Here is a 15799-nt window from a genome sequence, read left to right on the forward strand (position 1 = left end):
CACCCTTAAAATGCTCAGGGCACTGTCCTTCAGTGTCTAACTGAAGGGCTTCATTCTAGGACACTTAGGAGGATTTACTGAGCAGGCATAGTCCATGAATGTCTTTAATAGGATAAGTGGACATCCATGGTACGTTAGTAGATAACCCCCCAATATAATATAATATATGTGAATGTGTATATATGTGTGTGTGTGTGCGCACACATGTGTATATGGAGATAGGAAGAAGGAGCAGAAAAGAAAGAAATATCCTTCCAAAATGAATATTACCTAAACTTCTACTATTGAAGATACATCCCTTTGTTGTAAGACCATCTTCTATTAAAATAAATATTGTCCTGCCTGGACAGGTAGACAGATAAGGCTCTTGGTATTGATGTCTTAGTATAAAGTAAGTTAATCATATCCTCTCTGGACGGATTAACTCTGACTTTCCTTTTATATATTGAGATTTTCCTGGCAAACATTAGGAAAGTGAAGCTATTACTTTATTCATCTTAAAAATGTACCCCTATCTGTGGAATCCCAGGCCCCACCCAGGCCTAGTGGCATGGCCATTCATTTCCCCCCTTGTGTATTCCAGGGACTGGCAGCAATGCCTGCTACATGGAAGAAATGAAGAACGTGGAGATGCTGGAGGGGAACGAGGGACAAATGTGTATCAATATGGAGTGGGGTGCCTTTGGGGACAACGGGTGTCTGGATGATATCAGAACAAACTACGACAGAGTGGTGGATGAATATTCTCTGAATGCTGGAAAACAAAGGTATAATTCTGCCTATTGGAGGAGACACGTAAGGGGGTCAGGACGGCGAGGGTGTGGGGCTAGATTCTGCCTGTTACGATCAAAGAAATTTCTAGTAGGAGTAGAGTCTGGACAGAGGCTTGGGGAATGGTCTCTCCCTTGGGTTCCCTTCTGACTTGGCTGTTGGCCCAAGGAGAGCAGAGGATGGTGGATGGTCAATGTCCTCTCCAGGTGCCTCCTCTGGGGACAGGGCAGGGGTGACCACACCACTTTTCCCATGAACTATTCATCTTGGAGCATTCTGACTTTCCCCTTGCTATTTTTTCTCTATTGACTAATAAGAATCTCTTGGTCAGTTGGTTTTTGTCTTGTTTTTTTAGTGAGATTAGAACACACTTGACCTGCAGTTGTCAAAAGGCAAAGGAAATTCGAATGTGGCCTTTGGAGGTGGGGATGGGGTGAGACAGAGGCTCATCTCAGTTCATCCTTCCCGCAGTGGACCTTCTGCACCACCTAGTGGCTGTTCGGAGCTTTGTGACTCAGGTCTCAAGGACCATTCTTGAGATGGCAGTTTCTCCCTCTTACCAGCACAGAGACAAATGACACCTTATCTCAGGCTCTCAGGATTCACGCCATCTTCTACCATCACCAGGACTCTAAGCTGTGTCCCCAGGAGCAGAAAGAAGGACTGAGTAGTACCTCCCAAATATAAGTTGTTCTCCAGCCACCCTTAAGATTTTTCCTTTTCCAAATACCACCTATACTGTTACTTAATGTTCTGTATATCAGCTTATATTGTTTACTCAAATTTAATGAGGAAGGGAAAATGGGAAAACCAATATTACCATCAATAGATGGTTTTTGTCTGCACTTGACCTTGCAGTTGTCAAAGGGCAAAGGAGATTTGGAATGGCCAGTGGGGGTAGGGAGGGGATGAAGCAGAGGCTCCACTCAGTTCATCCCTGCCACAGTGGACCTTCTGCACCACCTAGTGGCTGTTTGTAGCTTTGACTATAGCGAAAAACTGCGTCATTTAATTCTAGCTATTGTTGCCTGCCTACTAAAGGCTTTGTTAAAAAGGGAGAGATCAGGAGGTGTTGGAAGGGGTTAAAGCGGTATCAGTTCCAAACTGAGACGATCTTCTTGGTAGATTGAGGAGGACTGGATGGCAATTAATAATAATAACACTATTTCAGCCCCCCTCCTCCCCCCCGCCCCGCTGTGGACCACCTGAAATCTGGAGTATCCGGATTCCAGTTGACTCTTCCCAGCTTGGGGACCCTCTGGGCTGCACAGCTTGATATCACCTCTGCTAGGGTCTTGCAGAACCTTCCAGAAATCTAGTAGGAACTTTCCCCTTGTTGTCTTTTTGCCCCTTTAAAGGCTCCGCCCAGTCATTTGTTTATTCTGCAGATATTTGTTGAGCACTTGACAGCCTAGCACTGTCTAGGCTGGGCCCTGGAACTCAAAGCTGAACAAGACATATTTGCAGGGGCAGTGACAGGCAGTGGACCGGTGTGCGTTGTGGAGGAAAAGGGAGGGTGTGTGGGAACCTGAGATCGGCAGATAAAAACCTGGTATGGGGAGGAGGACTAGCCTCTTTGAGAAGTGATGTTGGAGCTAAGAGCTGGAGTGGGAATTTCCAGGCAAAGGCAGGACGTTGGATGAGGAGGGAGATGGAGTAGCAGTTAGACACGAGTGGTGGTGGTTTCATTTCTGACCCTGGGGAGGGCTGAGGATTCTTCATCGCGTCCTGGCCTCACTCTCTGCCTCTGCCGGGATCACAGGGCTAGGGGTGCATGCAGATTGGCGATGCCCTTGAGGGGCAGTAAGACACCCCGTTACTGGGAGACCAAAGGCTTCACGTAGACACTCAGCCCCCTCTTCCTGTTTCAGGTATGAGAAGATGATCAGTGGCATGTACCTGGGTGAAATTGTCCGCAACATCCTGATCGACTTCACTAAGAAGGGATTCCTCTTCCGAGGGCAGATCTCTGAGCCGCTGAAGACTCGGGGCATCTTTCAGACCAAGTATCTCTCTCAGATCGAGAGGTGAGTGGGGAGGGCCTTTCCCGCAAGGGCCTTTCCCGCAGGGGCCTTTTAGAGGTTGACCTGGCCAGGGGGTCATGATGGGAGTGGTAGGCACCCTAGTGGACATTTTGACCATTTGTGAGGGTTTTCTTTTTCTCCTCTGGGGCAGTAGGCCCTGAGCAGTCGCATATCAAAATCATATAATTTTATTATAAAGTACATTCCTTTTATTCATCCTTTATGTTGGGGCATGATATTGATTTATTTGCAATTATATGTGTAAATAGATTATATGGACTCCATTTCAGGATAGCGAAGACATGTTACAAATATTTGTGTTGAAGGGGCTTTGAGTCCCGTAGAACAGGGGACCCCAACCTCCAGGCCACGGACCAGTAGCAGTCCCTGGTGCCAAAAAAGTTGGGAACTGCTGCTGTAGAGCCAAGAACCACTGGCGCAGCCTCACCCATATTTCATCTGAAAGGCAGCTGAGATTGCATAGCTCAGCCACCCAGGGTGCAAACCCCACAGTAACTGCCTCTGTGTTCCTCCTGTTTTTCTCATGTGAACATTACATTTATGCCTTGGCCATCTTCCACAGCGAGTGGTGAGAGAAGGTGGAAAAGTGCTCTGTAAAAGCGGTTGTGCAGAGGTCATCTTATTTTTACCGTGGTCATAATATAGCAACTCTGCTGGAGCCTGCTCATTGCTTTCCCCCATGCTTGTGTGGGAGAGGAAAAAACTTTCCTCTACCCTTCTGAGTTCTTTCAGCTGCTCTAATAAGTAAACCTACATGAGGCACATTAACAAGAGAAAAGAACCAAATTTAACTACATATGTACATGCGGGGACCCCACAAACATGAGAGAGTTAGAGACAAAGTTAAAATGAGGTATATTAAAAAATCATAAAGAAAAAAATTGACAAATTCTGCTAGTAGCTTCTGTTAGTTTTTTAAAAATCAGTAATCAAACTTACAAGGCAAACAGCAAACTAAGGAAAACATTTGCATTATATATAACAAGAGGCAGAGTGTGGCCCAGTTGGCAAGAGCTTGGTTAGGTCTAGTCTTGAGACCTGCTCTGCTCAAAGCACTGGCTGTGTGCTTTGAGTGTGTTACTCAGTTTCTCCCAGAGTCAGTTTTCTTGGCTTTAAAATGAAAATAATCAAACATGTATTAGTCGGTTATTATGAGGAGGAAATGCAGTAATGTGTGTAAAGCCCCTGTCATATGGTCTTCAAACAAGGCTGGCTGCTCTTGTCACTGTCACCATCATCATCATCAGTCATCTACAGCTCTTTCAATTTAATAAGAATGAGACAAATGTCCCAGGACAGTAAAAGTCTTGATATAATTGGTAGTTCATATGGCCAATAAACAAATGAAAAATAGTTCATCCTCACTAATAGCGAACACAAGTTAAACCGTAGTGAGATGCCATTCTTACCAAATTGTCAAGTGTCCCCACTGGGGACAAGTACTGGCCAAATTCTCCACTGGAGAGAAAATTGATACAACTTTCTGAAAGGCACTGGGCAATATGTATGAAAAGCCCTTTGACCCAGAAATGTGTCATAAGGGAAAAATTAAAGTTGCACACAGGATTTATAAGCAGGAAACTTTCTCAGAATGTTACTTTATAATAGCAAAAAATTACAAACAACTTAAATTTCTTTAAACTGGCTACATAAATTATGGTGAATCCCCAGAATGGAATACCATGGCCACCATTCTCAATCCTGTTCTCAGATAAGGAGGTGGGAAGTTGCTCAGATGTATGAAGTAGGTAAAAAGCAAGAAAGAAAACCACATGTAAAGGACAAACCTGTTTTATGTATCATAAGAATAAAGACGTTGCTTAATGATATCCAGGAAAAGTAGATTGGAAGGAAATATATTAAAACGTTAATAGCATTTTCCCTGATGTTGGGATTGTGAGTAGTTTTAATTTTCTAATATTTATTTTTCTGGATTTTCCAAATTTTCTACAATTCAAATGTATGATACTTTGGAGATCATTAAAACAATTAACAAATGTTATTTTGAAGAGAGAAAAAACCCATGACCCTATTCGTGGGTAAGTACCATGATTTGGGGCCGGTGCTTTGAAATTGGCTCCTGAGGGTCCCGCTTAATCCAGCTGCCTGGCTTTTGTCCCCTACAGTGACCGATTAGCGCTGCTCCAGGTCCGAAGCATCCTCCAGCAGCTGGGCCTGAATAGCACCTGTGATGACAGTATCCTCGTCAAGACCGTCTGTGGGGTGGTGTCCAAGAGGGCCGCACAGCTGTGTGGCGCAGGCATGGCTGCTGTGGTGGATAAGATCCGAGAGAACAGAGGGCTCGACCGTCTCAATGTGACTGTGGGGGTGGATGGAACACTCTACAAGCTTCATCCACAGTAAGTAGGGCTTCCAGTTGGGATAGGTAGAGCTTCCTGGGCTGGCAAGTTCCCTGGATGGAAACGGGACATCAAGATGTGTTTCCTACCAGGAAAATGTCTCACCGGGACACAGCCAACCTGAAGGCCATGCGGTCAGGGGCTGGTCTGGGATTCGGTAATGAGCTGCTCTGAAGTTTAACTGGGATCCTTGGGGAGGCAGAGAAGTGGCTCCACTTGGTCAGCTCACACCAATGGCATAGCATGTCCCTCTCCCCAATCCTCTTGGGCCCCATGTAGGTCAGTCAGAGTCCAGGTGGGAAGCAGGAAAGGAGGTTAAGATGGGCTTGGGCTTACCCATCAGCCTGCTTAGCTGCAGCCTGGCCAGGAGGCTGTGTTTGGTAAGAGAGGGAGTGAAGGAAAGGGGGAGGAGGGCTCATTGTCTTGTTCACCTGCTAAATCAGAGCTTGTCAAGAGACATGGCAGGCAGGAGCAGTTTTGGCCCTGGGCTGGTAGCAGAGAGAGGAGTGAGGAGTGACCTCCTTTTGGTCAAGTGTCCAACATCCCATGCTGGGGAGGCTATGTGGCCCCATCTTCTCTTTGATCCACTGCATGTTCCAAAGCTCAGCTCTTAGAATGGAGGGACCTTATTATTTATTTTCCAAAATCCGGGGTGAAGAGAGTGCTATTAATAATTACACTGGGACAATCCCAGGTAAACCAGGCCATAATGTCACCCTACCTAAAAGCTACCTCACCCAATGCAGCATAAGCATTACCTGCTTACCTCATGGCCATGGCTTAGGATGAACCCATCTGTCTTGCTCCATCCCCACCTCTGTCTCTCCACCCTAATAGTTGTCTTCTTCCTCATCTGAGGCAACACACAGGCGTGGTTTAGAGCTAGGTTTTGGAGCCGTACACGCTTGGATCGAATTCTGGCACCAGCATCTAGAAGCTGTGCTCGGCTGCTTAATCTGCCAAATTTTAGCTTCCTCACAGGATAATATCCACTGGCAGGACTGGAAAACATAAAGCGTGGGGCACTTGGTCATATTCAACAAAGCTGGTCCACATTGCCTTTAAGAGTCCTATTTCCCCAAGCATCCTTGGCCAGGCCCTGTCTCATTTTCAGCACAAAATGCAAAAACCTAGAGTCACCTCTCACTTAGAGATTATCTTTTACTGGAGGGCCTTCTGCTCTTGGCTTCAGGTGCTATAGATGGTGATGGGCTGGGGGTCTCAGTGGGCTGCAGTTGCAGATACATGATGTTCATGTCATGTAATCTGCTGAACTGTCTCAGTGCTGGGCTAGCCTGGGCCCACCTCAGTGGTCCACACCCAGGCCCTCACACCCTTGGTTTGCAATCCCCTAGGAGCCCCAGGCTTTGAGGATGGCTGTGTCTGAATGAGTTTTTCATGCCCTGGCCCTTATAAGTTGTACAGAGTAATTTGCTTCTAGATTCTCGGCTGAAAATTATGATAATAGGACTGGCTTTAAATCCACTTTCCTCCCCACCCCTCTAGCCCCCTCACAACTCATTTGCCCTCATTATGTTATGTTATGTTATGTTATGAGTCCTTCAGCATTTTCAGGTCGGTCCGGCATCTCTTCTCATCTTCCCCTACCTACCCTTCTCTTTTCTTGTCTTTTTTTAGCTTCTCCAGAATCATGCACCAAACCGTGAAGGAACTGTCACCAAAATGTAATGTGTCCTTCCTCCTGTCGGAAGATGGTAGTGGCAAGGGGGCTGCCCTCATCACGGCAGTGGGCGTTCGGCTCCGAGAAGGAATGAGCAGCTAAGAGCCCTGGACCCCCCGCCTGCTGCCCTTCCAGCACTAATTTCTCTTTTCAAGCGGCGACTCCCCCCTCCCCCTTTCTCCCATTCTTCCAGCGAGCTGTGCTGGGAGACACAGGCACCAGAGCCTGCCACTGCCACAGCAGGGAGGAAAACAAAAGCCAACTAATGGCACATAACGTAGGATACAAAATAGAGTGTGTGCTGTTGATAATATCTCTCACCTCCAGACCCCTCCCGCACCTGCCCTGCCACTCTGCATGATTTGATTTCAACCTCGCCCTACATTCCTCACGTGTGAAGTTTAGTGGCATCCATTTCTAATTTATGCATTCGTCCAACAGTTATTTATTGGCCTGAGATGAAAAGTCACACCATCCAACAGGCCTTACGGGCCTCCGCAGCCCATCCTTGGGGACATGTACCCTGTGTGAAATGTATTATCACCAGCAGACACTGCCGGGGCTCCTCCCAGGGGTGCGTTCGCCGCTTCCTCCCGTCCCAGTACCCACTGCTGTCTGGCATCCTGTGGTTCCCGTCTGGGCGTGTCAGTGCCACTGCATTGTGTGTCTGTGGACCTGGTCATAGCCACATTGTGACTGTCTTGGCATTCCGTCTGTCTTGGGGGGGAGGTGGGCAGTCCTGGCAAAGTGTCTTGTCTCTCCATTCGTGTAAAAGGAACCAACCAATAAGCAGTGCCCTCATTGGAATTTCCCATCGCTTCTGTGAGCCATGTCGTATGACCTAGTAAACTTTGTACCAATTCAAAAACCCGAGTGATGCTTAATGGTTGGGGGAGGGGGGGCCAGGAGGACATCTGTGGATGCGACGAAAACCAAACCCTGGGAATTTTTGTGGCCCCTTGAGTCAGGGGAGAGTTGAAGGGAAGATTGTGTTCTTCAGCCCCACAGCTTTCCTTTGGCATGTGAGGACTTCTGTACTCTCCCTGTGGAGTGTCACAGAAGTAGCCTCTCCCCTTGTCTTCCAGCACCTGCCTGTGGGTTCCCTGCTCCAGCCCCAGGGTCCTACCTGAGGAGAGGCTTCTGCAGGCCTCACCTCAGCACTTTTAAAGTAAAAGGATGTCTCCTGTCCTCCAACAGCCTGGCCTCCTCACTTGTAGTTGGAACAAAGCAAAAATCAACTTGGCTTCCAGGGACTGTTTGGGTTTAATGAGAGGACACTGCAACATTGGCCTCCCCCCGCCATCCCCAAGCAGATCCTGCCCTTCATCACCCTGTCAGCTCCAAGACAACGGATGAAATAGAGTCCTTACCCTAACACAGAGTCTTGCAGCAGCCCAGGGAAGCATGATTGGTGCACTCTCTTCCTCCCCCATCTTAAATTAACCCCTTCTATAGGAAGCTGGCCCTCATCCGACCCTTGCATCCCTACCCCACTTCAATCTCGAGGTTGCTGTTACACCATTTTGGATTCTTCCCCTAGCCTATCGGTAGATCTCACGTCAGTCCACATTATGGTCCCTTGTGATTGAGGTGCCATGTAAGTCTCCCAAGCTGTGACTACAGCTCTAAGACTTCCCCCAGGACTGACTGCATGCTCACTCAGTTTGGTGAGACCAGAGTCCCTTTATTTGGCACTGCCGGTGCCTTTGGCACAGTGATCTTTGTGGAGAACACAGATAACATAAACTCTCTCGATGTGCATTTACAGTGTTACATGGTTCTGGTGGGAACCTGGGGCATGAAGGGTGAGCCAGCAGGCAGCGAGAGGTGTGCCCTTAGGGTGGACTGGGCCAGGCCTGGAGCTTCCTGGGAGCCAGGACAGTTGGTATTCTCTGCCTGCCACCTTCTTGCCGTGGAAGTGAGGATGAACACCGTGTTGCTGATGTGCAGGAAGCATTTGTGTAAAACGGCTGGCATGGTAGTAATAAAAATCATGGCTGCTGTTTATCGAGCCCTTACTCTGCTCGGCCTGGTGGTTTATAGGCATCACTTTGGTCATTCTCACAGCATCCCTGTGAGGTAGTTTTGCCATTGTGAGAGGAAGAGGCTGAGGGTCAGAGTAACTTGTCTGAGGCAACAGAGCTGAGGCTTTCTTTGACTTTTTCTCTCTCTCTCTCTTTTTTTTCCCCCCAATTTTTTAATCCCTTTGACTCTTAACCACTGTCTACACCGGGCTGGATCTGTGTTCTTAGATACCAAGTCAGAGAAGCCCCAGATTGACCCAGGCCAGGTAGTGGGCTTTGCAAAATAAGAAGCTTCTTCCCTTGTGTCTTTAACCTGCTAACGAATCAGTGTCATTATTGGGTTGCTGCCCACAGCTGTGTTTTGTTGGGTTTACCCAACATTTATAAAAATGTGAGCCAAATTTAGCAAGTCTAGAAGTCTCACGAATTTGGATTGCTGGTTTCCCTTGAAAGATTTAGAATATCTGCCAACAGTGGGCTCTGATTACCACATGGCAGCATTTGTCCAGAGCTGATCAGCTGCTGTCCCCTTTGGATGCCTGTGTGCTCCAGTTTGCCACAGTCCCCACCATTCCTTGTTACCCCAGCACTGGAAGCCAGCTGCCTTTTATCATCACATTTGCAGATTTTCTTTTATATTGGATCCAATGTACTCATCATGTTGTATGCCCCAGGAAGGCGTCTGAGCTTGCAACTCCTGGATTAGGTCGGTGTTAGCTCACAGTGTTTTCTTTGACTCTTATTGGATCCCCTGAAGCACTGTCCTGAGAGGGAAGGCTGGGTCCTGTTAGAGTCAGCATCCACATTCCTGGCCCCATCTTGTTCTTCCATTGATGTATTGAAGGATGAAGCATGGGCCAAACTTTCAGATCTGGTCCTCTCAACTGGCTACTTCTCAGAAGGTGCTGAGCCTCACCCTGCAGCAGATATAAGGCTTCAGGGTTCAGTAGGCACCCCATCTTGGGGGCCTCCAGCCTGCCCGTTAGTAGCCTCGGAGGGGGCCACATCCCCATTCATGAATAAAGTCTCTTTAGTGTGACACCTGTTAACTCTTCTGGAGAGGGATGGATTATGAGTCAGCTCAATCATATCCTCCTCAGTTGGTGTGACCCACGGACAGCAACGGAAAGCAATCCGGAATCCAGAGCGAAACCTGGGGAATGGAGGGTCACCTTGAGCAGGGGGCGAGAGGGACAGTATTACAGGAGCTATTGTGTGGCTACCCCCACCTCCAGGAGCCTATCTTCCCGTCAGAGGAAAGTCACCGCCTCAATCCTAAGAGCCTGCCATTGCCTCGGGGGCCCTGGAGAGACACAGACTTTAGTGAATTTGATTTTTGGAAACAGCCAGAAGTAATCTGGAGCAAGGTGGATGATTAAGCTGAATTAGACTGTTATTAAAAACACAAAAAGAAATGAACTACAATTTTATAGAAACAACAGATTTTCTTGTTTGACTTGTTAATTGGCTTCTACAGAAATATTCAAAGAGGAGCCTTAAAAAATCGGGGCTTTGGCAATGTTGGGTGGAATAAGGATGCTCTCCCGAGGGGACTGCTTTAGAAGAAAATATACACGTGGAACTACCAAGTTTTGGAACATTTGCTTAAAAAATAAACAACTCTCCCATGGCAGCACTGAGATATAATTAGAGATAAGAGGAAGCAGACAGGGAGTGGAGGAAATGGGCTGGCAGGGAGCATACACTAGCCTGTCAGAGAGGGGCAGAAATAAATGTGACAGCCAGGAGAGGGAAAGAACTGTATTGCCTGTTCCCAGGAGCCACAAGCTTCTCTGTTCCAGGAGAGCAGGCCTGACCGTGGTTCCTTGCCTTGTAGCTCTATAAGATTCCACACTGTGGACCAACAAACGCCTTTATTATGGGAGCTTAGTGGCCTCTGCCCTCTCCACCCCCGTTCAGTGTGTCCTAGCCTGAAGTCCTCGTCATCCTCTCCATCCTCCTCCCTCACAGTCCTCTCCATCACAGTTCCTGACAACTGACAACTTTGTCTTTGTCTTTCCACTTGTTCAGACCGAGGACCCAGAAGTCATCCTCAACTTCCTTTTGCATGCCACTTCCCTTCTATCAAATTCTGTTGGCTCTACCTTAGCAACATCCAGACTCTGACCACTTCTCGCCCCAACCTAAAACACCATCTCTTGTGGGGATTACTGTAACAGCCTAACCATCTCCCTGCTTCTCCCCTTGCCTCGCTGTGGTCCAGTTCCAGAATGATTCTTTTAAAAGTGAATCAGAACATGTATTTCCCTGGCTCAGAGCCCCGCAGGGCTCCCTATGTCAGAGTAACAACCCGAGTCCCTTCCTTGACCCCAAGGCCTTTGCCTGGGCTGTTCCCTCTGCCTGGAACTCTTCCCCAAACAGGGCCCACTCAATCCTCAAATCTTTACTCAAAAGACCCCTCAGTAAGGCCTTTCCTGACCATCCTGTAAAATTGCACCCCCTGTACCCACTACTTCTCCCAGTCCTTCCTGTCCTCCCTCACCCAGCTCTTGTTTTTCCTTTTTTCCATGGGACTTACAACCTAATATACTATGCAATTCATGTACTATATTTGCTTATTGTCTGTCCTCCTCACTAGAATGTCAGCTCCTGGAGGGAGGGAGCATTGTCCTGTTCACTGGTGCCTCTCAAGTGCCTGTTCCAGTGCTGGGCACACACAGCCACTTGGTGAACATTTTTTTCAATGAAGATTCCTGCCAGGAGCATCAGCCCCACTTTAGAGTTAGCGTCATCAAATATTGAATGATTCAGAAGTTATTTCAGAAAACCGTAGAGCCCTGGGGTGTTGTTCAGTCTCCCAGAAGCGTGACAGACACTGAGGGCTGGGAGCCCCTTCCTCGTGCCAGTTCCTGTCACCAAGTTCTCACTACAAGCTGCATGCAAGAGAAATGTGTATGGGGGATAAGATTATGAGCCTTGGAGAAACAGGAATGCTGACCCCATTGCTTGCTGGATGAATTTAGAAGAGTCTTCCTTTCTGAGGCTCAGTTTCCTCATCTGTAAAATAGGGATAACCTCTCCCTCCATCTACTATTAACTTATCTCACAGGAGACAATAGAAGTAAACACTCAAAAAAATTATGGTTTTCTCACTTCCTTCTGGCCTGCCCCAGGTAGATGGGATGTCTGAACAACAAAGACCCCAACACCATTATGAGTGGCCTGGACATGTGGGCAGAGAGGTGATAAAAAGCACGAACAAAGAGGCCCAGGGCCAACCTCACCCATATCACTCTCTTGTTGAGGCCAGGACTCGGTGTCCACCTCTCATCTCCTCTGACCTAGCCCCACCTTCAAGGTTTTCTGAGGCTGAACGGCTGCTCTGCAAGCAGGACTCCTGGGTGCTGGGGTTCCTGCCTGGCCCAGCACCTCCCACCTCTCCAAGTGCCCCAGAACGAATGCCAGCCCGTCCTGGGGACTCTGTCTCCCCAGAGGTACAAGGGTGAGAACTTGACTGTGTCTGAGGAAGGAGATCTTGGCTCCTCCTTCCTTGGTTGTCTCTGCCAAGGTCACTTCCCAGCAACCCTGAAAGCCCGCCCGCCCCCCACCCCCCTCCCCAGGGCAGGAAATATACTGTGATCTTCCCAGGGAGCAGCCTACTTCCCCTCCAGGCTTGGCCCTGGGTCTCCAACTGAGTGCTTTGTACTGCTGGGGTTGGTGCTATTCACCTGGCCCAAGGAAAGGCATTTCTTCCTCATTTCAGGAAGCTCTTAAAAATGTCAGGACAGAGAAAGTCACTCCCTCCTTTACCTGGTTCCTTCCTTCTTCCACTCTGTCCTTCTGCCTCTCTCTAACTCTCCCCCACCCTCCATCTCTCTTTCTCTTCCTTCTCTCTTCTTGTCCTAGATGTAGCCCCCAGAAGAGAGAGCAGGAGCAGATAGATGATGTAAACTGTGGCCTGGGTGGTGGGGCAAGGCTCTGGGGAAGAGGTGGGGCACTAGTGAGACTCCTGGAACTCACTAGAGGGAGCATTGTGCTCTGGCTCATTGTGAGGATGGCAACCCCATGTGGGGGTAAGGGACACAAGGGACAGGCTCAGGCTGCACAGGGGAGCCCAGATGGGACCAGATCTTGGGGCCCTGATGGCTGAGAAGAGGAGGCTGGGATGAGGGCTCACCTGCGGTTGAGGCAGCAATAGATGATGGGATTGTACATGGTGGAGCTCATGGCCAGCCAGAAGAGTGCCAAGTATACCTGCTGGATGAACTTGTGACAGTAGATGTCCTCTTGGAAGCTGCCCAGGATGAAGTAGAGATGGTAGGGCAGCCAGCAGATGGCAAACGTCACCACCACCAGCACCATGGTCTTCACGAACTGGTCCGGGAAAGGCTCAGGTGATGACTAAAGCCTGGAAACCCCAAGCCTCAATCCCCCCAGGGTGGGGCAGGGTGCTCCTCTTAGAGCCTGGCAAGCCCTTGACAGGCAGGTCCTGTCTGCCTCTACGGCCTCAGCCTCCAGTAGCATCTGCTGCTCAGACACTCTTGGGTCCTCCAATCTGGGGTTTTTCCTCAGTCTGGTCCCTCTGCCCACATTGCTGTTCTTCCTTTGAAATCCGCATTCCTCAAAGCCCAACTCAGTGGCCACCTCCTCCAAAAGGCATCCTGGATCCCTTCACTCAGGGCAACACCTCTCCCTGGAGCGTGGATGAGTGCTTGCTCCTAATCCCATCCTTCCAGGAGCCCGTATGCCAGCTGTGGGTTCCCAGGCCCCCCTCTCCCTGGGATCTGTGTCTGCCACAGCCCTTCTGTCGTAGTGAGTCTCCGACCTGGGACTGTAGCCTCTGCCCAGGGCTCAGCTCCCTGATCTTTCACACCTCATGGTTGTTTGTTGCAGGTGCCCTTGAGCAGGGCCCAGTACCCCCTGAGAGATGGAGGACAAGCCAGACCTGGCAAACAGAGACCAGCTATCCATGAGGAGGGTCACCCAGATGGTGTTCTATATCCAACTCTCCCTGAATAATGCCAAATGAAGATGAGAAGAATGCTAAATGGTAGATGAGAAGTTGAGACTTTGACCTGATACATGATGTGATTAACTCTGCTCACCTAACAGGAAGTGGGTGTGGCAAAGATGAACTTTGGGACAGAGTGGTGGAAGTCTGGACAATAGAAAACGCTGTATCAGGCCCCTTGGGGGCCCCGAATGGCAGGGAGGAGGGGAAACATTGCACTTCTGTTGGAAATTGCAGACGATGTAGCTGAACTACAATTCAGTCTTCATGATCTCTGAGGTCTGCTGTTCTAGCGTTTGAGAATTCCGCCGTTAATCTATCAAGGAACACCCCGTAGCTCTGCTGGATTTATTAAATCCAACATCCTAATTACTCAAAAAACCGAAGATTTTAAGATTCTATCATTCTTAGATTCTTGGAGATATCTGAAATTCTGTGGGGATTTAGGATTCTCGGATTTTCCTAACACTCTGGGAAGCTCCTTTAACTTTCCATTTGGCAAATCGGCCTGCGGGGTAAGAACGAATTCAGGCTCTGGCCAGGAATTTGGGACCCCGGCAGCTTACGGGCGGATCCTGTGCTCCGCGGCGCCCCCTTGAGGGCGGGCCTTGAGCCGGGAAGAGCGGCTCCGGAGGCCGCGCCCCGCCGTGCCCCACCCGGCCCGCCCCGCCCCGGGCGCCCACCTTCTTCTTGGCCTGCAGGTAGTGTGTGTTGGCACCGTGCGCTTGGTACCCGGGGACCGTGCGTCTCCAGAGCGTGAGGCCGATGATGGTGTAAGCGACGAACATCACCATGAGAGGCAGGAAGTAGATGAGGGCGATCACTGCCAGGTGGTACCTGGAGGGAGAGCCGAGGGCCTGGGCAATTGCGGTCAGGGGGCGACTCCCGCATCCGCCAGCGCTCAGTCCCCGGGACCGCGCAGATACCTCTGAGCTGCCCCTGAGTCGCCGCTGGTGGGCCACCCTGGGCCGCCTCCCGAGGGCTTGGTTTGATTTAAAGAAAATAAAGGCAACATTAGCTAGCACATGTGTCCAAAGAGGGCTTTTCCTGTTGCAAAAGGGACACCCGCGTTAGCTCTTCGTTCTTGCAGATGATAGACAAGTATCAAAAAAGGAAATAAATAGGAACGAAAAAGTTAACTAAGTAACGCATTTGTTTAAGCATAGGAGGAAGTAAAATTACTTATCCGTCCCCACCACTATTAACAATTTGGGACATTTTCTTCCAGAATCGTATGTGCGTACATGTGTTGCCTGAATTAGGGTTGGAACTGATCCCCAGAGAGCTGCTGCTTGGTACTCTTAAGTTCTTAATGGTCCGGGTCTCAAGAAGAGGCCGTATTAAGGTGGAGAAACACCGCCCCGCAGTGGCCAATCACGAAATATTCTACTGTCCACCCTTCCTTGAGCCAGAAACCGGAGCGCTTCCCTACACTACACCACCCTGGAGCAGTTAGTCCTTCGGAGAAGGTGGGGTACAAGTTAGGGGCAGAGACTCCAGGTATGGTCTGCCGTCGAAACTTATTAGTCACCAGAGAACAGGCTTACTCGGAATGGCGCCTTCCTCAGCACCGAGGACCACAGCGCCGCCCTCTTCTGGCGGGTGCTGAGGAAAGATGGAGTCCAGGTAGGGGAGGGCGTTAAAGAATGGGGGTGGGGTGGGGGCTGTGTTGCCATGGTGACCTGGCAGCCCTCAGCTCAGAACTTGCTTATTCTCATGCTTAGGGCGACTGAGGATTTTTTTCTTTCTTTTTTTTTTTTTTGACTAAATCGGCCGTCTCCAGGTTTGTTTTCCTTTGTCCCTTATTTAAACTACCACATACTGGGGCGCGGGTTCTATGACAGGCAGTGCTAAGGGCTTCACGTACGTTTTCTCATGTACGCTCACAACCCTTGAACAAGGTTCTTTTATTAATCACATTTGAGAGAAAAGGAGCCAAATGGTGA

General features: G+C 49.1%; 2 protein-coding genes across 2 annotated transcripts in view; one reads left to right on the top strand and one right to left on the bottom strand.

Annotated features, from left to right (window-relative positions):
• The window catches only part of LOC105300133 (hexokinase-1), a 58786-nt gene extending 51061 nt beyond the window's left edge, over positions 1-7725 (top strand). Inside the window, exons 12-15 of the mRNA XM_023537854.1 lie at positions 584-767; positions 2643-2798; positions 4943-5176; positions 6815-7725. Of these exons, the coding sequence (XP_023393622.1) occupies positions 584-767; positions 2643-2798; positions 4943-5176; positions 6815-6959 (719 nt within the window). The 3' untranslated portion in view covers positions 6960-7725. The remainder of the gene's footprint in view (positions 1-583; positions 768-2642; positions 2799-4942; positions 5177-6814) is intronic.
• Positions 7726-7905: 180 nt separating this feature from the next.
• Positions 7906-15799, bottom strand: part of TACR2 (tachykinin receptor 2) — a 12613-nt gene continuing 4719 nt past the window's right edge. The window contains exons 3-5 of the mRNA XM_011372155.2: positions 14537-14690; positions 13020-13216; positions 7906-10034 (exon numbers count right to left, since the gene is read on the bottom strand). Coding sequence (XP_011370457.1) covers positions 9818-10034; positions 13020-13216; positions 14537-14690 — 568 coding nt within the window. The 3' untranslated portion in view covers positions 7906-9817. The remainder of the gene's footprint in view (positions 10035-13019; positions 13217-14536; positions 14691-15799) is intronic.

The sequence above is a fragment of the Pteropus vampyrus genome, unplaced genomic scaffold, assembly GCF_000151845.1.
Source record: "Pteropus vampyrus isolate Shadow unplaced genomic scaffold, Pvam_2.0 Scaffold202, whole genome shotgun sequence".
In the NCBI taxonomy this organism is placed as follows: domain Eukaryota; kingdom Metazoa; phylum Chordata; class Mammalia; order Chiroptera; family Pteropodidae; genus Pteropus; species Pteropus vampyrus.